The sequence below is a fragment of the Cydia fagiglandana genome, chromosome 21 (assembly GCF_963556715.1).
Source record: "Cydia fagiglandana chromosome 21, ilCydFagi1.1, whole genome shotgun sequence".
In the NCBI taxonomy this organism is placed as follows: domain Eukaryota; kingdom Metazoa; phylum Arthropoda; class Insecta; order Lepidoptera; family Tortricidae; genus Cydia; species Cydia fagiglandana.
The window spans coordinates 6,915,817-6,939,525 of NC_085952.1; the positions used below are offsets into that span (position 1 = coordinate 6,915,817).

Here is a 23,709-nt window from a genome sequence, read left to right on the forward strand (position 1 = left end):
ATCTTCTATACATATAATAAAGCTGTAGAGGGTAGAAAGTCTGTACATGGAAGATATTTGAAAAAAAGTTGGCTGGGGATACTTAGAATCGATAACAGAACACGTTCCAACAGTTTTTAGAATTTTTGTCTGTTTGTCTGTTTATCTGTTTGTCTGTTTATTTGAACGCGCATCACGTGAAAACGGCTGAACGGATTTTGATGCAAACTTTACTAATCTATCGAAAAAATCTCCGGCCAGGTTATAGGCTATAAAAATTCAACCCTTAAAAGGGGGGGTAGCCACAACACTCGCTTGATTCAAGTTTGCCCCTGAATCTTATGGCGCTACTTAGGAAGGAGGGGCAAACTTTTTTCAAATATGTGCTACCACTATTGAGTACCCTGGTAAACTAACAGATGGCGCTGAATTTAATAGGTAGTGACATGAATAAGCCACCGAGGAAGGTTTTTGCCAAATTAACTCTAAGTTTAGATGAGGGGGTACGAACATCAACAAATTTAATTTAATAATTATGTCGATTTAATAATATACAACAAAATTAAACGACAGTAAATTAATTACCCCTCATTGCACAGTGACATCTTTTTCACGACTACCCGAAAAAAGTGAGAGAGAGTGTATTGTGTTTTCAGCGTTCGTGTTTGTATGTAGGTATATATTTATTTATCTGGGTTTCACTCTCTCTCGCTCTTTTGCGGTTCGGCGTTAGGTCTTATGCGAGGCCTTCTGCCTTACGGCAAAGTTGATCTTCTGCCTTAATTACACTTGGGCGTGGATCCAAGCTTTCCTCTTTCGCAGCTGGGCCTACTGCCTTGCTCACACTTCGCCAATTCAATTCTCTTGGTCAATTCCAAGGTCTGCTTTCTTGCATCTTTTATGCATGAAAACAACCTCGCTGAAATCCTTAAATATCGAGCCCTATGCGAAGCTAGGCTGATAGAAAACTGTCACATCCCTTCTTTGTATGAAATCCTGGATTCGCGCCTGGTTGGGACTAAAAGTAAAATTGCGTTTTTTATATCGAAAAATTTTCGCGCTCGCTTCGCTCGCGTTTTTAATATCTTTCTAAAGTATGATAAAGGTGACATTCGGGTGGCGACTGCAGCAGCATTACTCTGTTGCAACGTTACTGTAAATTTTCGTCATAAAATGATGCGACGGATTTCCATACTAAAAGTAAAAATGTACAACTGTCTATCATATTGCGTTTTTATATCGAAAAATTTTCGCGCTCCCTTCGCTCGCGTTTTCAATCGCTTTCTAAGATATGATAAAGGTGACGTTCGGGTGGCGACTACAGCAGCATTACTCTGTTACAACGTTACTGCTGCAGCACTGTCAATTTTCGTGATAAAATGATGTGACTGATTTCCATACTAAAAGTAAAAATGTACAACTGTCTATCAAATTGCGTTTTTATATCGAAAAATTTTCGCGCTCGCTTCGCTCGCGTTTTCAATTACATTATATCCTAAGATATGATAAAGGTGACATTCGGGTGGCGACTGCAGCAGCATTAGGTACTCTGTTGCAACATTACTGCTGCGGCACTGTCAATTTTCGAGATAAAATAATGTGACTGATTTCCATTCTCAGCTGTAATGCGGCAATGAACTTCACTCAATTTACCAAAAAAAAAAATGTAATCTTAATGACCCTAGGGAGAGGGGGCACCATGGTCTAGAAATGCTTAGGGCATTGAAATATCTTATATATTTATACGGCACTGCTTCGGACTTAACCCGACGTACGTGTCGCGCTGTATACGCGTTCCAAAGCCGGGCGCCTTCGGCGCCCTCATACTAAAAGAATCTGGCGTAGCCCGACAACGTCGCGCGCTGCACGCGGTCCAAAGCCAGGCGACTTCGACTTTCTCATACTAAAAGAGACGTACGTGACACGCTGTATGGTTACCAAAGCCGGGCGCCTTGGGCGCCCTCATACTCAAAGAGTCGGGCGTAGACCGATGTACTTGACACACTGTGCGTGTTCCAAAGCCGGGCGCCTTCGGCGCCCTCATACTCAAAGCGTCGGGAGTAGACAGACGTACGTGACACGCTGTACGCATTCCAAAGCCGGGCGCCTCCGGCGCCCTCATACTCAGAGCGTCGGGCGTAACGAACGCGTTTCAAAGCTGGGCGTCTTCGGCGCCCTCATACTAAAAGAGTCGGGCGTAGACCGACGTACGTGACACGCTGTACGCTTGCCAAAGTTGGGCGCCGAAGGCACCCTCATACTCAAAGCGTCGGGCTACGCCCGACGCACGTGGCACGCTGTACGCGTTCCAAAGCCGGGCGCCTTCGGCGCCCTCATACTAAAAGTGTCGGGCGTAGACCGACGTACGTAATACGCTGTACGCGTTCCAAAGCCGGGCGCCTCCCTCATACTCAAAGCGTAACCCGACGTACGTGACACGCTGTACGCTTGCCAAAGTTGGGAGCCGAAGGCACCCTCATACTCAAAGCATCGGGCTAAGCCCGACGCACGTGACGCGCTGAATGCGGTCCAAAGCTAGGCGACTTCGACTTTCTCATACTAAAAAAGTCGGGCGTAGTCGGACTACTACAAATCGCGCTCTAAAAAGTATGAAACTATAAGATAGAATTATTTTAAGAAATTATCATGCAGGAAATTATAAATGTTATAATTTTTTGAATAAAAAAATACAGCGTAATGTCGGGAACCTATTACTAAGACTTCGCTGTCCGTCCGTCCGTCCGTCCGTCCGTCCGTCCGTCTGTCACCAGGCTGTATCTCACGAACCGTGATAGCTAGACAGTTGAAATTTTCACAGATGATGTATTTCTGTTGCGGCTATAACAACAAATACTAAAAACAGAATAAAATAAAGATTTAAATGGGGCTCCCATACAACAAACGTGATTTTTGACCAAAGTTAAGCAACGTCGGGAGTGGTCAGTACTTGGATGGGTGACCGTTTTTTTTTTTGCATTATGGTACGGAACCCTTCGTGCGCGAGTCCGACTCGCACTTGCCCGGTTTTATAATTTAGACGTAATAGTCCATGGCCCCGACGGAAGACCAGCGCTAGCCTTTAGGCTAGCACCTGCTGAGTCGGGACCATTTCGTGACCGTGGTAGTATTACCTGTTGTTTTATCTATTAAGTTTTGTCACGAATAAAAACATTCTATTCTATTCTATTCTATTTACTATTTTTTATATATTTAGCAGCTTACTGACACAAACCGAATTCCACGCGGGCGGAGCCGCGGGCACAGCTAGTACATATAATAAAGCTGTAGAGGGTCGAAAGTCTGTACATGGAAGATATTTGAAAAAAAGTTGGCTTGGGATATTTAGAATCGATAACAGAACACGTTCCAACAATTTTTAGAATTTTTGTCTGTTTGTCTGTTTATCTGTTTATCTGTTTGTCTGTTTATTTGAACGCGCATCACGTGAAAACGGCTGAACGGATTTTGATGAAAACATTACTAATCTGTCGAGAAAATCTCCGGCCAGGTTATAGGCTATAAAAATTCAACCCTTAAAAGGGGGGGTAGCCACAACACTCGCTTGATTTAAGTTTGCCCCTGAATCTTATGGCGCTACTTAGGAAGGAGGGGCAAACTTTTTTCAAATATGTGTTACCACTATTGAGTACCCCGGTAAACTAACAGGTGGCGCAGAATTTAATACGTAGTGACATGAATAAGCGACCGAGGAAGGATTTTGCCAAATTTATGAGGGGGTACGGATATCAACAATTGAATAATTATGTTGATTTATTAATACAACAAAATTAAACGACAGTAAATTAATTGCCCTTCATTGCACAGTGCCATCTTTTTCACGACTGCCAAAAAAAAGGCAGAGAGAGTGTATTGTGTGTTTTCAGCGTTCGTGTTTGTATGTAGGTATATATTTATTTTAAGGGGGAGGCCTATGTTCAGCAGTGGACGTCTTATGGCTGAGATGATGATGATGATATATTTATTTATGTGAGTTTCTTTATTCCACCTTAACTTCTGAATGCCTTAACCGATTTAGACGTACGATACATCATTAGAATCCTTGCATCATCCCGGGTGAGGCTATGTGACGTCATTATCAAATCAATATGGCGGACTTAATACGCCATATTACGCAACCTTTAGAGTAAATATCGTGCAAACCTCATCGCATCTCGCATGCTCAAAGCGTCGGGAGTAGCCCGACGTACGTGGCGCGCTGTACGCGTTCCAAAGCCGGGCGCCGTACTCAAAGCGTCGGGAGTAGCCCGACGTACGTGGCGTTCTGTACGCGTTCCAGAGCCGGGCGCCTTCGGCGCCCGCATACTCAAAGCGTCGGGAGTAGCCCGACGTACGTGGCGTGCTGTACGCGTTCCAAAGCCGGGCGTCTTCGGCGCCCTCATACTAAAAGAATCTGGCGTAGCCCGACGTACGTAGAGCGCTCCACCCGGTCCAAAGCCAGGCGACTTCATCTTTCTCATACTAAAAGAGACGTACGTGACACGCTGTATGGTTACCAAAGCCGATACTGTAAGAGTCGGGCGTAGATCGACGTACGTGGCGCACTGTACGCGTTCCAAAGCCGGGCGCCTTCGGCGCCCGCATGCTAAAAGTGTCGGTCGTAGACCGACGTACGTGACACGCTGTACGCGTTCCAAAGCTGGACGCCTTCGGAGCTCCATACTAAGAGTCAAGCGAAGACCGACGTACGTGACACACTGTACGCGTTCCAAAGCCGGGCGCCTTCGGCGCCCTCATACCCAAAGCGTCGGGCGTAACCCTCCGTACGTGGCGCGCTGTACCAGATCCGAAGCCGGGCGCCTGCGGCGCCCTCATACTAAAAGAATCGGACGTAGCCCGACGTACGTGGCTCACTGTACGCGTTCCAAAGCCGGGCGCCTTCGCCTCATACTAAAAGAGTCATGCGTAGCCCGACATAGATATGTGGCGCGCTGCAAGCGGTCCAAAGCCAGGTGACTCCGACTTTCTTATACAAAAATGTCGGGCGTAGCCCGACGTACGTGACACGCTGTACGCTTGCCAAAGCCGGGCGCCGAAGGCGCCCTCATAGTCAAACCTTCGGACGTAATCCGACGCACGTGGCGTGCTCCACCCGGTCCAAAGCCAGGTGACTTCATCTTTCTCATACTAAAAGAGACGTACGTGACACGCTGTATGGTTACCAAAGCCGGGCGCCTTCGGCGCCCTCATACTGAAAGAGTCGGGCGTAGACCGACGTACGTGACACACTGTACACGTTCCAAAGCCGGGCGCCTTCGGCGCCCTCATACTCGAAGCGTCGGGAGTAGCCCGAAATACGTGACACGCTGTACGCATTCCAAAGCATGGCGTCTTCGGCGCTCCATACTAAGAGTCAAGCGTAGACCGCCGTACGTGATACGCGGTACGCTTGCCAAAGTTGGGCGCCGAAGGCATTCTCAAACTCAAAGCTCATACACAAAGCCCGATGGCGTCCTTATGCGCAAAGCGTCGGGCGTAGGCCGACGTACGTGACGCGCTGTACGCGTTTCAAAGGCGGGCGCCTTCGGCGCCCTCATACTAAAAGTGTCGGGAGTAGACCGACGTAATACTTGACATTGGCTGTACGAGTGCCAAAGCCGGGCGCCCTCATACTCAAAGCTTCGGGCGCAACCCGACGTATGTGACACGCTGTACGCTTGCCAAAGTTGGGCGCCGAAGGCGCCCTCATTCTCAAAGCGTCGGGGGTAGCCCCACGTACGTGGCGCGCTGTACGCATTCTAAAGTCGGACGCCTTCGTCGCCCTCATACTAAAAGTGTCGGGCATAGACCAACGTACGTGGCGCGCTGTACGCATTCTAAAGCCGGGCGCCTTCGGCGCCCTCATACTCAAAGCGTCAGCGCCACCCGACGTACGTGACACGCTGTACGCTTGCCAAAGTTGGGCGCCGAAGGCACCCTCATACTCAAAGCGTCGGGCTTTGCCCGACGTATGTGGCGCACTGCACGCGGTCCAAAGCTAGGCGACTTCGACTTTCTCATACTAAAAGAGTCGGGCGTAGTCGGACTACTACAAATCGCGCTCTAAAAAGTATGAAACAATAAGATAGAATTCTTATCAGAAATTATCATGCAGGAAATTATAAATGTAAGCGTAATATAATTTACTATTTTTTATATATTTAGCAGCTTATCTGACACAATCCGAATTCCACGCGGGCGGAGCCGCGGGCACAGCTAGTATGAATATAAAAGTAAAATATAAAAACACAAAACAATAAAAAATACATATAAACACATTATAAAAAACCTAACCTAGGGTGCCGCCGGCAGCGGGGCAGGGCCCAAGCTGCCGGTGGTCAGGGCCGCAGAGTGAGGAACCGACGTACTATACGCGCCGTGTCCAAAATTACCGCCTTCTGCATCTGACCCTTGATCCAGCCACCCAGCGAGAGTCTCTCTAGGTGTTGGTCGAGACTCTTCGCTATGAGACCGTTCGCTGACACGACTATCGGAACAATGATCGTCGAGTCAACATCCCACATGGCGGTAATCTCATGAGCTAAGTCTAGGTTAAGTAGTTATTATTGTTACACACTGTAGTCTGTAGGTAGGTAATATGAGTAACGGAGGGCTCATTTAGACGGTGCGAGACCTCGCATCCGAGTTTCATTACATTGCGTTATTTCATCGGTCGGCTGAATTGATGTAACCTAATGTGACCTAAGGTCCGCAATGTGACTAAAATAGTATAGGTACGAGTTCGCGGACCGTCAAAATGAGCCCTTCGTCACAGAATAAATAATAGTACTAGGTATATGTAAAAGACTCACTCTCTAACAAAACGCGTCTGTCACGATCAGCACAGATATGGCCGCTAGGTGGCGACAGCGCCACGCGCGGCTTATGGCAAACCCCCAAAATTGGGGTCCAACGGATGGACTTTTAGCTACCTGTAGCAAAGCGACGAAATCGCGGAGTGAGCCACGCGTGCCTTCGCTAAGTACGAGAAATTTACGGTAGGGACAAAATACGTGAACATAATGTTTGGTCGTACTCTCTTGGTTGGAAACCTGGTCTACTAGGTAAGTAGAGGTATTAGGTTAAAATTTACGAGTTTGGCTATTCCACAAGAGTGCTATATATGTAGTAAAAGTCATTCAATAAGACCTTTTTATTGCCTTATGAAGTGCCTCTTAGCTTTTCACCTCGCCCCAAACAATAGGTATAGAGTTTATTTATTTATTGTAGGTATTTGTTAGCCTGTTGTGTCCCACTGCTGGGCAAAGGCCTCCCTCTCTTTCTTCCACGCGTCTCGTTCTATGGCAATATTGGGCCAATTTTTCCGAAAGACGTCGAGATCGTGCCGCCATCTCCTTCTAGGTCTGCCGTGACGCCGCGCCGCACTATGTTTGGTGTCCACTCGGTAGTTTTCTATAGGTAGAAGAGTTCTAGATACTTATAAAGTCATAATTAGAATAATTTCATAGCAGTTTGACGTTTAAAATAACACTTGCACTGCGTGTGCTATCAAAATCGTTGCAGACTTATCTTGGTCTAACTAAATAAATAAATATTATACGACATTTTTTTTACACAAATAAAATTGACTGAGCCCCACGGTAAGCTCAAGAAAGCTTGTGTTGTGGGTACTCAGACAACGATATATACCTATAATATATAAAAATTTTAAATACATAGAAAACAACCATGAGTACCATGACTCAGGAACAAATATCTGTATCATCATACAAATAAATGCCCTTACCAGGATTCGAACCCGGAACCATCGGTTTCATAGGCAGTGTCATTTTTCGACTCTACCTAAATATTTTTTCGAACCCTACATTTCGTAACATTTACATAAATATAAGGTCACATGACATCACTCGAGCTCCACAAATCCACATATTTGTAATGGGCGGGTTGATTACGTTCCTAATTAGTTTACATAAGCGTTCATTAATCACCGACAGAGACGGCGCGATGCGAGCGACGAGGGTGGAGCGATTTAATGATCATTAAGTTGATTAATGATTAGTTCTTAGATAGGTAGGCGCTAAAAGTGGGATGGGACGGCGTGTATATAGCAAAAAGTTACCTATTTAATAATCTGTAGTTAGAATAATTTGTGACCTCCCGTCCCACGGGTAAAGGTAATTAATTATATAAAGGCAAGCGCACACAGAACAAATAGTTAATTTACATACCTACCTACATACAAACGTGACTTTCCACGAAAAAAGGTACCTTATGGCGGCCAGCGCTTAACGTCGCATAGCACCGCAATACTATTGGAGCGGCGCGGCGTTAATAATAGCGTAAGCGCCAACCGTAAGGTACCTTATGGCGGTTGGCGCTGTTCTGTGTGCGCTTGCCTTTATATAATTGATTTATCAAATAAAGTTTAAATACAGGACAAGACACATTATAATGATTATGTTACCCACGGAATTTCACAATTTGATAAATAGGTAGGTATCAACCTATGTATCAAACATAATCGTCGCATTTAGTTCCCCTACCACACATTTCGCTAATAGCTACCCAATACCTACTAAATTTTACTGAATATTACCGCCTTTCGCTTATGTTATGACGCACAGGCACACAACGCTACCGATCTAAAATATTGGTTAGCGTGAACTTACTATTTAATGTGAAATCTTCTTGAAAACATAATTCATTATTCTGGTGGTTGTAGTGGTTTAATTTTATGAAAGTTAACAGGTAGGCACCTACTGGATTACTGGAAATACAGCCTGTAACTTAACTAATATAATAAATAGTCTTGGAAACTAAAATTCCTAATTTAGTAATTTTAATTTAGTAACTTCAATAAGAACATTTCTAGCCATTAAGATTGTGGCATGATATCCGTTCACTGGTGTCATGAACTCATGAATCTCATGTCATGGTCATAAAATTAGTTTTTTTATAAGCTTTTATTAAGTTTCACCTGACCGTTGTCTGTCTGTCTGTCTATCTGTCTGTAATAAAATCTTGCAAGTTAAATTTGATCCATTTCCCGGTTTCCGATTGAGCTAAAATTTTGCATGTGTGTATAAATCGGATGACAATATCATGATACCATCGAGCTGATCTGATGATGGAGACAGGAGGTAGCGATAGGAACTCTGTGATGAAACAACGCAACCTAATTGTGTTAGGGGTTTTTAGAATTGTCTCGATGAGTATTAGTTGTGTGTCGTAAGAAAAATACAGTCAGCGATAAAAGCTTGTACCAAAAATTAAATTTTTGCCAAAAACTTATTTTATTTATGAAATTGAACTTGTTTAAATATAAAATTTAATCAGTGAAATTCGTATGGTTTCGCAGTAACAGTCCATTATTTCATACATTTGTGCAATATGACACAATAATAGGAAGTGACCAACACGTGCCCCGTTTTTTGCCCAATAAATGTAAAAGCATCCGTTTGAAAAACCAGACGATCAAGGCAAATTAGTCTTTATTACAAGGATGTAAGAGCTAGGGAATAAACAGGGAAGTTGTACGTCTGTCCCGTTTTTTCTGGGTGTCAGTGAGCCAGACGGAATCAGGTTTCATGGGAAAAGGTCAAGATAGAATATATTTCTGTTTATAGTCAATGGATACAAAGATATAAACAAATGTGTTTGGTATTAGTTGCAACATAAAAACCGGGCAAGTGCGAGTCGGACTCGCGCACGAAGGGTTTCGCACCACAATGCAAAAAAAAAAAGCAAAAAAACGGTCACCCATCCAAGTACTGACCCCGCCCGACGTTGCTTAACTTTGGTCAAAAATCACGTTTGTTGTATGGGAGCCCCATTTAAATCTTTATTTTATTCTGTTTTTAGTATTTGTTGTTATAGCGGCAACAGAAATACATAATCTGTGAAAATGTCAACTGTCTAGCTATCACGGTTCGTGAGATACAGCCTGGTGACAGACGGACGGACGGACGGACGGACGGACGGACGGACGGACAGCGAAGTCTTAGTAATAGGGTCCCGTTTTACCCTTTGGGTACGGAACCCTAAAAAAGTATGGTGGCGCCTGCGCGGCGGCTATGGGACACATTCTGCCCTATTCGAACTTCAAGATATTCACATGATATGACACGTACTAGATCCATTCTAGATAGGTTATAGTTTAGAAGTTTAGATATCAACTAGTTCTCTTTTGCAGCGCAATTCGGGCAACCAATGTCACTTTTACGTTAGATAGAGTAAGATATCTATTAGATGTGAATTGGATCTCTAAGTCATATCCTGTGGAAATCGTTCACGAGTATCTCCAGAATCGCGCAAATGGCAAATTTGACAGGTTAGATCTTAAACATATCGTTATCGTATCTTGGTGATGTCTAAAAGATATCTAATAGATGTCTATTTCAAAATCCGAATCAGGCCTTGTGTGAAAGTTTTGCCAAGTCAGGCGAGATCATCGTTTTAAATTCTTCTACCACACATTTTTATATAGCCAATTATACCTACATAGGTACATAGGTACAGTCAGCAGCAGAAGTGGCTAAGCGGGCAAAGTTCAAAATTACCTTGAGACACTCTTATTCTCCTAAGTATAAAGTCGCGTTAAGATCATTTTGAACACCTTACCCGCTTAGCAACTGCTGCTGCTGACTGTACCTGTGGCTTAATCCTAACAGGGCCTTGTTTTTCCATCTGGATTGGAAGGTCAGACGTTTCTTCGAAACTAGTGCTTACACCAAGTCTTGGGATTTACAATGCAACCGGGAACGGCTATGAGATGAGCAAGGGCAGCAAAACTTAAGGAGAAATGAATGATGATGAAAAACTTATCTAAAAGTCCCTACCTAATTTTAAAAAATATAAAAATATTTTAAAGACCGTTTACACCTCATAAAATACCTTTAACAGGCCTTAATCTTAAAGTGGTCAAATAAAAAAAATGCATAGCCCTCAGCTCGAAACGTGTCGTTTTGCCAATAAAGTAGCAAGTTTATGATCCTGAAGTACTTGTCAAGTGGTCTGGTTAAGTTTAGAAGTTCTTTTTTACCTTAAATTCCGATCGCATATATACCCCCTTATTCATAAACGTTTACTAAAGTTGACAAGCCGATAATAATCGTTTGTCCCTTTCCGACGTATTGGTATGATAGAAAGGGACAAACGATTATTAGTGGCTTGCCAACTTTAGTAGACGTTTATGAATAAGGGGGTTAGTTGATAAGTTTGTTCTAGGCATGGGAATGTAAACAATTTTATTTATAAATTATAATCTTTATAATTTTACACAATTAAGAAGGAATTACTTTAAGTACCTATATATTTAGTTAAAATGTTAACTAGAAAGGTACTAACATACTTCAAATGACCTATTTATCTGAATAAAAAAAAAATGTAGATTTTATACAATTACGTTTATATTATAATACAACTGAAGATAAATAAATGTAGCGTATGGACGCCGAGGAGTCGCGTTTTGCGAAATGCTTGTATAATTTTTATCAATTTTATCATCTTGCAAACGTACACAAGTTTCAGAAAATAAATTTTGCCTTAAGCGCCATCCAGCGTCGAGTAGTAAAACTAAACTATTTTTGACTACAGCGCCATCTACTAACTGCCAGGGATATAGCGTGAATTGTCAAAACGCTACTCCTTTTCTTGTTGTAGACTATACGTTCTAGATGGCGTTAAATTCACTTTTCGTAGCTTGCACTTAATGCGATAGATGTCGTTGATATTAAAAGGCTACAGGCTACAGAAAAAAATATTTGGCTTTTGAATATAGATGGCGCATCAATGTAGAATTGTAGATCAAAGCTGTGTTACAAAAATTATTATTGTTTTGTAAGTGATAAAATAAATGATAATGATAAGTAATGAAAATTAAAGGTGAAATGTTTCGCTTTTCAACTGTTAGCAAAGTAAAAAGCCCGTAGCTTCTGAACCGGAGGCTGGGTTGGCCTGACTCGTACTTACTAAGGCATTTCTTGAAACTACGAAATTATATACATATATGTATGTATTTGTTAAAGGAAAATGTTCGGCATGATTGCTGAGGCGCGAGAAGAATTGTTATCCATAACTAAAGTGACAGAGAAAGATGCTCACAATTTGGGAACTTCGGTGTTCGCGGTAGGCCCTCACCTCAGGTAAGGCTTTTTCTACAACAGCCAACTAGTGATTACACAAATACGCTCTTCCTTTTCAGGTCCAAGATATCCCTCAAAACATCAAAACTTTCATGATAACCTACAAAATAAGACTGACATGATTGGACTTACATGTCTGTATTGTTAGTCTGATCATTTAATCAGTCCATGAAGCTGTACTTTAGCTATGCTATTGTTAAAATATTTGCGATTACGGTCTTCGTGTCGGACCTATTAGGTGATCCTATCTAAGCAATATCGAAGAAATTAGACGATCATCATTAGACCAATCGATTATCGGAGGCCACCCGCTTGGAACAATCGACTGATTCCGATATAGGCCGAGACAGCAATTTGGTCGGCGATCCTCTTTGAGATACCCTGCTGGCTAATATTCACTAGAAACTTTCTAAAACTCTTATCTACACAAATTTACTTACAAAAACAACCCTTATCGTCACGATAATAAAGTTTAATGTTCAAAGTATGGAAAAGTTAAGATAGGAGAAAGAAAAGAAGTAGGCTAGATAGGAAATGACTTGGCGGAATATGCAATTAGTCAATAGAGCAATAAATTTTTAATGTTGATATTTGTTTTATTAGTTCATAAGGTCATCTTTAAATCTTAATCATCTAAAGTTGATTTGGAAATAGTCCAAAACGATTTGTTTAAAACATGAGAACTTAAACTTTTTAGAAGATGTGATAAATAAAATTTGACAATCAATGTCAAAACATGTACCCAATCTTTCTATTTTGGCAAGCTTTTCTAAGCGCCCTTATTATCTATCATTTAAGTAAATACTAAATCATTGAGATGAAAACGATGTCATTACTTACAAAAATACTGCATTTACCTGCGCAGTATCCTTTAGTACGCGGTATGGTATCCTACGCTGTGATATGGCCTACATGCAGCATTGTCCAAGAGTATATAGCTAATGGAACTACTATTGAGAACGCTGACTGGGCCCGCGCCGCACGTTTCGGGTTCTTTGGGACTTTCTTCATGGCTCCTGTCTTCTATGGCTGGATGAAATACACAAGTCGCTTCTTCAAGAAGAAAACTTTAACTACAGCGGTAATCAGAGCGGCGATAGAACAGGTCTCCTATTCCCCTTTAGCCATGGCCTATTTCTTCTTCGGGATGAGCGCTTTAGAGCTAAAACCATTCCCAACGTGCGTGAACGAAGTTAAAGAGAAATTCTGGCCGACTTATAAGATAGGCGTAGTTTTCTGGCCGACGGCGCAAACTATTAACTTTTATTTCGTCTCGGAGAAGAATAGGATTGTGTTCGTGAGCGCCGCTAGCTTCGTATGGACCGTATATCTAGCTCACATGAAAGCAAAAGAACAGCGGCAAGAGACGATCCCAATAATGCTGGAAAATATAGCTGAGGATAAATATATAGATGAGGAGATGTCCAAGGAAGGGTGAGACATTAATGTACTTTACTTTTACATTTCATGAAGCATTTCACAAAGCCCGGGTTGACGAGTAAAATTATGTGCTGACGTCTTAATAGTGCGAGGACACATAATATTTTATGAGTCGATATCGATAAAAAAGCACGATGTGCTATACCACCGTTATAATATGAAAGAGGTTTACAAGTTATGAGAAAAGTAGCTACATATTTAGAACTGACGTTCTTGGTTTACGATTACGATAATTCCCACGAGTATGATAGTTATATGTAAGTTAACTAAAATAATAAATACCTAATGTCGCAACCTGACATGTAAAATCAGTTTTGTCAATTAATTTCTGATTCTGAAATGTTTCCGTATGGATGTCGATAGAATAGTCGATATTTAATTAAGCAATAGGAAAACTGCATTTTGCTCCCGTCATACCGGGCTTTGGTCATGATTGTCATGAAGCTGTGGTGACTTTCGTAAGGTATTATAGCGTTTTCTAAAACTCTATCTAGATCTTTATTCTGATGTCAGATTGCTGTAAATGGTACCATACAAGCTACTCTGGTAGAGTCTAGTATTCGTATAAAATAACAAACATCTGTTCCTTACCATCTGGTTTTTTGGTTTATATAACTCGACCTCACTTCCCTAGGGCGCCTAATAGTTTCATATTTTAAGGACTGTGCCAAAACTGCGAGTTTTCCATTTTTATAATTCTTAGTGGCTATTATAAGATCCAGAAACTACCTACTTGTCTACTGACGTGGCTATGGGTTACCAGAAAAAATGGCGCCATTTACTTTTTTTCGAAAAACCATCAACTTTTGGGTTATTTAGACTCAGAATTACGAGTACACGTAAATGGTACACTTTAGGAAGTCGATGTTAAAAAATTTTTGTATCCTACGCATATAATATATGTAAGTAGGTACTTGATACCACTTGTATCTAATAATTCAGAAACCTCCAATGCCATTAAACTATTGATAATTTAATAAAGAATTTCATTAATACGATATAATTATAAACGATCTCGTCGGGTGTGGCTAATGGCCTTACAACATAAATCCCTTGTCAGATTCCTTCCAAACGGACAAAAAGAGGTAAAGCATTAGAATTAATATCGGGAATGAATTTAGAAGATATTTTTATTGGGACATTAATCATGTTTTGTCAACGCGCAGTTAATGTTGCCGCCGGTAGGGTCCGTTTGACTCGTGTTTGGGATAAAAAGAAAAAGTCACAAGACCTTAGAGTGTATAAGTTTTGATCTTTAAATTGGTTATACTGATTTGGGAAAAGACTAAAAAGATCTGTGTTATTGATGTAAGCCATTTTTATTTCTTGTATACCTTTATGTTGTAGTTAGACCAAGAAAAGTCTGCAGCGATTTTGATAGCCCACGCAGTGCAACTGTTATTTTTATGTCATAATTTGATAGAAGTTTGACGTTTAAAATAACACTAGCACTGCGTGGGTTATCGAAATTGCTGCAGACTTTTCTTGGTCTAACTCTACCTATATGGTCGCCTTGTTTAAACTATATGCTGATCATAATGAGATGCTGCATCGATGCTGATATGATGAAATTAAAAAAAAAATAATTTAATAAAATATAATTTAGCACAATAATGTTTGTAACATAACATTTACAAGTCATTAGAGATCTGTTAGAGATATTTTTCAAAACTCCGACAAAAACATGTTATAAAATCTATCTTAATTATATCTTCGAAAATATTTGAGAATCATAAATATTTGTAGCAATAAATGTCAACAATATTACTCATAAAATCTTGTGATGCAATTTTTTGGCATTCTTTTATTACGAGCTCTTGAGCCGCACCCATTTTTTACAAGCCCAGCTACAAAACTCACGTTTTATGGGAATCTATGAGAACCGGGTCCCAATCGATTCGACACAGAAAATTGGTAGGTTCTACCTAATGGACATTCTTGTAAAAGTGACAGTGATTTCATATTTCATACCATTCAAGTTTGATGAATGGAGAATAGAAAGAATGAATTGAACGTTGAGCGCTTGGTATTATAATTATAGTAGTTTTAATACGTTTCATTTATTTCTTTCACAGATAGAGTATATACCTAAGATCGCCTTCAAACTTGTGAGTTAATTTGTATTTAGCTATATATTGGTCCAATAATAGATTTATAATTTCGTTTACTTAACTTTTATTTAACTATTTGCAAGTTAACTGATTTGCAAGACCGAAGTGATCCTAGTGGTCCGTGAACAAAGTTTTGTACGGAACACTTACAAGTGAAATTGATCTCTTAGCTGCGCAGATGAATGAATGTTTACACACAAACAGAAACACACAAAAAGCTATGACCTAAAAGTAAAAACACAAAAACAAAAAACAGAAAAATTGTCGACACGACAGACACTCGTATTTTCAGTTTCAAGTGACTGCTGGAGAAAGTCTGGGTAAAAGTCCGCCTTTATGGCTCCTCTACACGATGGGCCAGCGCCGGCCACTCCAAGGGACACAGCCATGCGGTAGAATGAGATAGCAATATCACTGCTCCCTCTACCGCATAAATGCGACCCTTGGATTGGCCGGCGTTGGCCCATCGTGTAGAGGAGCCATTATACAATTGCAGTGGCGATTTTGCAGTCTTTGTCCTGTAAGTATTTGCCTGTAGTAAGGTATAGCCGCCCTTTTCTTAGCACCCGCCATATAGACTGCCACCCCTAATATCTGGCCGCCCTAGGCCTGGGCCTACTAGGCCTTAAGGGGATACAATTGTATTTTTGTATTTTACGAATGACTGTTAAGGTGGCCTCTGACGAGCCTTCCAACAGTCCAAATAGCGTGGCTGCATTCCAAAATCGGTCCGTGAATGTCAAAAACGTACAATGTTTAATATTAGGATGCCGTTCATTTGGATGAATCCATTGTAACGGCATCCATTTGGAAGGCTCGTCAGTAAGAATGCTGGTGTCAGTTCCTCGTTCAAAATCACTAATCGTTTCCTTCCCATTCTCACGTCATACTCATAACACAACCCTCCTAAAACACTAAAAGCGTCTCACATAAATACATTTCGCGGGCTACCGGGCTGATTGGCGTGTATAAACACACGGACACTCGGACGGACAATGTCGCGATATATAACTTGCTGTCAACTGTTATTTATGCTCCTGCGCAGCCTGAGTTGCGAACGCGCTTCGGGTTCTTGAGGAACCAGCGTAATGTGAGTTCCAAGGTCTCTATTGTTTCCCAAATAGTTTCCGAATTTTCGTTAGTCATAATTGTTTTTTCTCAGAAACGCGTAACCTTTCAGGATTGCCATAAAACAAACCTAACCTAACCTATCTATAGAATAACCTTACGCCTATGCTCTGGGCTAGGTATAACCGCGAAAATCGCAATCATAAATTGCGGACATCTTTCTCTGTCACTATATTTACGCCTTCATCGGAGTAAAAGAGAAAGATCCCCGCGATTTGTGAATTACGGTTTTCGCGGTAGCAATTGTAATAACACTGTTAGTATGGCCTGGGAACCTGCACTATGGTCGTTATTACTTTAGCAAGCTCGTATTTTATGTACTAAGCTTGTTACAAAAATCATCCCTGTTTTCATTGACATACGATTGATTTTCTATCACACGTGTGCGTTAGATAAGAGAATGAAATTGTAAGCTGTGTTGGTGACAATATATTATTTTAATTCAATAAATAAAATATATAGAATTATAAGTTATTGTCGGATTTCAGAGTGTACACACAGGATGTAAAAAAAAACATAAGTTGTACTACTTTAAATTCAATATATTTGAATGGGTAGGCCATTCAAAATCACATCTGTATTTCCAGAAAAGGGACAGGATACTGCCTTTATATATATATAATTATATATATATATATAATTATACGAGTATATATACAATACCTATGAACTTTTAAAGACAGAACAAAAACAGTTTTTGATGAATATTCCAGCAGCATAATGTAGCACAAGCGACTGTAGTTATAAGTAAAAACCGGACAAGTGCAAGTCTGACTCGCCCACCGAGGGCTCCTAACTTTTTAGTATTTGATGTTATAGCGGCAACAGAAATACATCATCTGTGAAAATTTCAACTGTCTATTACGGTTCATGAGATACAGCCTGGTGACAGATAGACAGACGGACAGAAAAGTGGTTGGATCAAGGGTCAGATGCAGAAGGCGGTAATTATGGACACGGCGCGTGTACTTACATAGTACGTCGGTTCCTCACTCTGCGGCCCTGACCACCGGCTTGGGCCCTGCCCCGCTGCCGGCGGCACCCTAGGTTAGATTTTTTATAATGTGTTTATATATTTTTTGTAAGTGTTTTTATATTGTACTATTATACTCACATTGCAAACTCCTAACCTAAGACCCAAGTTAAATAAAGGAAATAATATTGTGTATAACTATAATCCAATAACGGCACTAGAATCCAGTTCCATCTCAATTAAGCAGAAGTTTGTAAAAAGCCGATTAATTAGAGCGATAGCAATATCGCTACCGGGAACATTTGGGCTCAAAGCCGCCGAAACTGGTCCCCCACTTAACGATCTCTGTCGTCGCTACCAAAAAAATTGCCAAAAAAACGGTGTACCTGACCCCAAGGGGGACGCGTGTGGAGAGGATATTACCGCCTTGGTTTCATGATAGAAACATAATTTGTATGATAAGGTGTCACACAATGCTTTAATTGTACTCGTTGTATCGCTAGCTCAAACTGCATGTTATTAGGGCTAGCGCTATGTTAGAAAAATAAAGTTGTACTTATCTAATATTGTTACGGTTTTAATACCCCCTGGCACTGACTAAAATAACCAACTTGGTTACATTACACATTACATCTCAAAACTTTTTTGTAGTAGAAGAACTACGTTGTGAGACTTGTACCTTTTTGCATGTGACGTTTTTGATGGGATAGATTTTTTCAAAAGTCCTTCAGGCTTCGGTGAAACGACGCACGTTATCCAGATATAAAGCTCTCAATGGGCATCTATTTCTTGGTAAGGTCAAAAGTTTGTGATTATTTATCCTTTGAACAGAACAGATAAAAAAAAAACGATTTAAGCCTTATCGGTTGCTTAAAGGGCTAAATTTGCTCAAGAAAAAAATACAAAAATATGCCGATATAGTCTAGTCATTTTTGCTGTAGGTATACTTAAGTGTGCCCTGTAAAGGGATAATAAATATTTAATTTAGAATTGGTTTCAACGTTGGTTGGTAATATCAGCTCTATATCCATCCAAACCTACAACTATTTCACGCTAATCCATAGACTCGTAAGTTTTGTCCAAGATAACGCAGACCAAAATCACAAGACACAAGACATAAAGTGTCTTTTTTCAATGTCGTACAAAAGGGACCTTTCCTCACCTGCTGCGGACATTATTTATGGTTATAATTTTTTAGGGTTCCGTACCCAATGGGTAAAAACAGGACCCTATTACTAAGACTCCTCTGTCCGTTTGTCCGTCTATCTGTCTGTCATCAGGCTGTAACTCATGAACCGTGACAGCTACAAAGTTGAAATTTTCACAGATTAACAACAAATACTAAAAGCAAAATAAAATGAATATTTAAGTGGGGCTCCCATACAATAAACGTGATTTTGTTGCCGTTTTTTTACGTAATGGCATGGAACACTTCGTGCGCGAGTCCGACTCGTTCTTGGCCGGTTTTTTCTTGTCTATCGTAGTTCGCATCGGTTTGAATTTTTGACCTTCTATAATTAGTGTGAAATATGGTTCTCGACGATGTTTTTTTAAGATGGCCGAGATAGCGTCTGAAATTTTATGTTATTGTTTGATTTTTGTTTCCTGTGCCGAATGCAGAATGATACGCGTGTTGGCTTTAGGTTTCTATCAATTGATAATATTCTTACCGTGGATATAAACGCACATTTTAAATCTAAATCGTAAATTACAAAGTCAATATTTTCTATTTTGATGTTCTAAATATCAAAATATAATTTTGGCTGTTTGAATTGTGACCCACCACCGTAAATACATATATGTATAATTAAATATCCTTCACACAATTGTTTATTATTATCTAATGGAAACTCCATATAACGTCACTCTATATAACGTTTCACTCCCTATAACATCGACATTTTTGGCTCTAGTTGGTTTACTTTCATATTAATTTCCCTCTATTTAACGAAAATTCTCTATAACATCAAAAAGTGTCCGGTCCATTGAGTGTCGCTATATAAAGGTTACAAATCTGGTAGAAATACTTCAAATATCGGAACCGTTATTTCCGCTCAATAACAACTAGAAGTATTCAATTCTAAATTATCAGTGTTATATTAACTTCTGTAACTTCAACTTAACGATACTTCGTTTGTTTAATTGCTATAAAAAAGTCCCCCATTCAAAATATCCATGATAAGCATTCGTGTAAGAATTCCTTACTTTTATCATAATTTATAAAACGCCGCCTTTGAGGCGTCAGAGCGCGACGAAAACACTCGCCTCGCTCGGACTTTGTATTTAGTCTTCTGGGCACACTCCTAAGTGCCAGCGGCATAGGGTATATTCGGTCATGTAAGTTAGACTCCATAGGTTAATATAGGTTTAGTTTAGTTTTAATTTGTATAAGATTACAACTTAAATATAATAATAGAAGAGTAATATTTAAACATAATAATAGTAGGGTAATTCGCCAGTAACTGGCCACCGGCCAATAACTGGCCACCCGAAACTAAAAATGAATTCTATTCACCTATAAACATAATTAATGTTAGTATATTTATTTCAATAACTAGCTACCTTAAACTAAAATGAATTATGTTTATAGGTGAATAGAATTCATTATTAGTTTAGGGTGGCCAGCTACTGGCAAATCACCATACAGTTACGTAAGCATGAAAGTACTAACGTCCTTTAATAATAGTTTTATATTTGATATATATATTAAAATTATGTACTAACATTTTTCATAATAATAAAGTCAACATTATCAAGTCGGTAAACTGAGATAAATAATGTCCAAGGCAATTTACTTTGACGATGGAATCAGTCTAAGCCGACATATAATTTGCTGGAAGCTATGATATCCACTAAAAGCTAGGCTATCGCTTTACGACATGTTAAGGGCAAGCAAGATGGTGATCTAGTAATTAGTCTAATTGACGTGACAAGAAGCTGGACCCCTATTCGACAAGCGACGTTTGACGTATCGTGTTGATCTCCCGTTGATGTGGGAAAAATCATAAGTTCTCAAATACGTACAATGTCAAAATTTGACATTAACAATCCAAAGTTAGGGTGACAAGCAAACCAAACCGAACCACCCTTAGTTTAGAGTTGAGTTTTGGTTGTACCAAATGATATTATCCACCGTTGATGGAATCAACACTCAGTATGCAATAAAATCAACTGTTGATTTGACGTGGATGCGAAATCTGACAGTTGCACATGTCGAATTTGGCCCCTGAGTGGGGACCTTTTGGCACAAATATTTATGTAATTTAATTTTAGTTTTGTGTTACTAGTTAGTTATTATTTGTGCTAATAAACATTTCTTATTCTTATTCTTAACCAGACTGAAACTTTGCCCACACTTCATATTGGGAAATATCAATACCTAAGCGAATAAAAACTTAGACTTTCAATGCGTCTGGGTTAGGCTTGTCTATTCTGATGATTACTATTCTGAATTTCAATAAGTAAGTGTGTATAACACTTTTTAAACTCGCGTTTGGTAGGGCGAATAAGTTTTATAGGGAAGGAAAAATGTATTACAAGTACTTTCTATAACGAATACCGATACCTTTAACTTAGCAACAATTTTACTGTTTTTTTTCTGTTTGTGATTTTATATTACGTACCTAACTACCTATATACCGGGTGTGCCTGTAATATGAGCAAAAAATTTTACTGTAGGCTGTACTCCTCATACTGACTAACATTTGTTCAGCGACTTTTAAAAATAACTTGTGGTTTGATTTTTAATACACCTCAAAATTTATTCTAAGACGCAATGTATTGCAAATTTTGTTATGTTTAAGGCGTGACAAGCAACGTCAATCACAATGATATGGCGTGGCGATGGCGTCCATTGAAGATAATATTTATTTTGTATGAGAAATAGGGAGTCTAAATACTTCATAATTTTTAAAAGTTGTTGAACAAAAGTGTCACCGTATGAGGAGTACAATCTATGTTTTAAATATTTGCTCGTGTTACATGCCACTCCCGGTATATTATTGAATATTATGAGATAGATAATACCTAAAAATAATAAAGGTGCTTAGTCCAAGACAATGTAGAATAAAATTCATCCATCGAGGTAGATTTTATGTATTTCGATCCTTTTGTAACCGGAAAGACGCCATAACATAAAATTCCCCCTATCGATGCAAATTAATCTAATTAAAAGTACTTAGATTGAGGAACAAGTCCCATAGTATTATAAAAAGTCAGTTAAATTACTTACAACTGTTTTAAGTTTTCGAGAAATCAACTTGAAATTCCAACCTTTTTTATCTTCGTTACTCCTGAACCTACTTCGCCTTAAGTTAATTCGATCTTAAACTTTAATGTGACCATCAACCGGAGTTTGTTAAGCCAAATGTCTCAATTAGAAGTCTCATCTGACGTTTCAATCACCGACCCAGTAGTTTGCGTTATTATTAATAATAAAATTGGACGTAATAAAACTTTCATAATAAAATACCCACGTTTGACAAAGGCCAGTTAACAAATAGACTGCCAATCTTGAGATAATGTCATTAGGCTTTAGATTTAGACCAGGAAAAGTCTGCAGGGCTTTTGATAGCCCACGCTGTCCAAGTGGTATTTTAAACGTCAAACTTCTATGAAATTATGACGTATACCTACCTAACACTTGTACTGCGTGGGCTATCAAAAACGCTGCAGATTTTTCTTGGTCTAACTCTACAGAGACTGACGCGTTCTTGTTTAGGCCTCCCCAAACTAGCGTCTTTTGAGCGTCGGCGTCTAGTCAGCGCTATGGAAAATGGCGTCGCTGCGCAGTTGCGCCAACGTTGCGTCGAGCAGCAGCTATAGAGTTAAGCATGCCACTGACGAGCCAACCAATTGGATGCCGTTACAATGGATTCATCCAAATGGACGGCATCCTAATATTAAACATTGTACGTTTTTGACATTCACGGACCAATTTTGGATTGCAGCCACGCTATTTGGACTGTTGGAAGGCTCGTCAGTGGCCACCTTTCAGTATAGACGCCGACGCTCGGGAGACGCTCTCTAGAGTAGTGTGAGGTGGTCAATAGACTGCCGACGAAAAATGGCGTTATTCATAAACGTCTGTCAAATTTAATTAACCTGTTGACGGATACAGGAGTATAAGGAATTTTCTTTTATCCTTTATCCGTCATTTTGATATCTTTGTTTATAAGAAAGGGACAAAATTTAAGAAAGGTTTGCTCAGTGTTTTTTAATTTAGGGAGTTAGTATTTGCGATAATGTTTACAAAATGTCGTTTAACAGTGTAGTGGAAGGGAGCAACGGAAAGTAGACCTTGACAATAAGCGTGATGAAGGAATGGAATTCCTTGCCGGCGTCTATATTTCCGTGTTCTTATAACCCGGCAACCTTCAAATCAAGAGTGAACAAGCACTTTCTGGGCGAGCTCGCTCCATCGTAGGCCACGTCTACGCCTCGGCTAGTCTGTGGCCATGAGTAAGCCCATTCATAAAAAAACGTGATGCCCTGAAGACCCGACAATCAACAGCCTTAACCTATCACTAGCTTCACTACGTAAGTACCTACCAGAGATAAATATAACTCCGTATAAGATAAATAAAGTCTAAGAAAAAAACGTGCCTCGGAAATCAAGAAAAAGTCTTTCTCGAATAGATGGCGAACACATCTTTGGCCTATTCTTGGCTAGATGGCGTTGACGACACCGTTTGATATTTAACAATTTTAACACATATCAGTGAAAGAACATGGGTATGAATTTGGTACCTACTATTAAGGCGCCAGGCGGTCTTGTCACGCTCTCGGTGCGGACGACCACTGCAGAAGAAAATTGACTACTGCAGTCACGATGACTTTGTAGAGATTAACTGTCTTTAATATTTAGATATTGGTCTCTGGATATGCGAAATTAATATTTATTTTACCCGATTTGGCTTGTCATTTCGAATAAGTATTATGCTTCGGAATTGGGGTTTTTGATGAGTATAATTGTTTA

At 40.1% G+C, this 23,709-nt stretch overlaps 1 protein-coding gene and 1 long non-coding RNA gene across 2 annotated transcripts in view; both read left to right on the forward strand.

Moving 5' to 3' along the window:
• Window positions 1–23,709, forward strand: part of LOC134675296 (uncharacterized) — a 466,888-nt gene that overhangs the window by 48,983 nt on the left and 394,196 nt on the right. The gene's annotated exons all lie outside the window — the stretch shown is intronic.
• LOC134675326 (mpv17-like protein 2) lies at window positions 12,911–13,518 on the forward strand. The gene has a single exon (XM_063533533.1). The coding sequence runs from the start codon at window positions 12,964–12,966 to the stop codon at window positions 13,516–13,518; it is 555 nt and encodes a 184-aa protein (XP_063389603.1). The 5' UTR covers window positions 12,911–12,963.

Coding starts and splice junctions, on each gene's coding strand:
- LOC134675326 (XM_063533533.1), top strand. CDS start 12,964: ATGGTATCCTACGCTGTGATATGGCCTACATGCAGCATTGTCCAAGAG.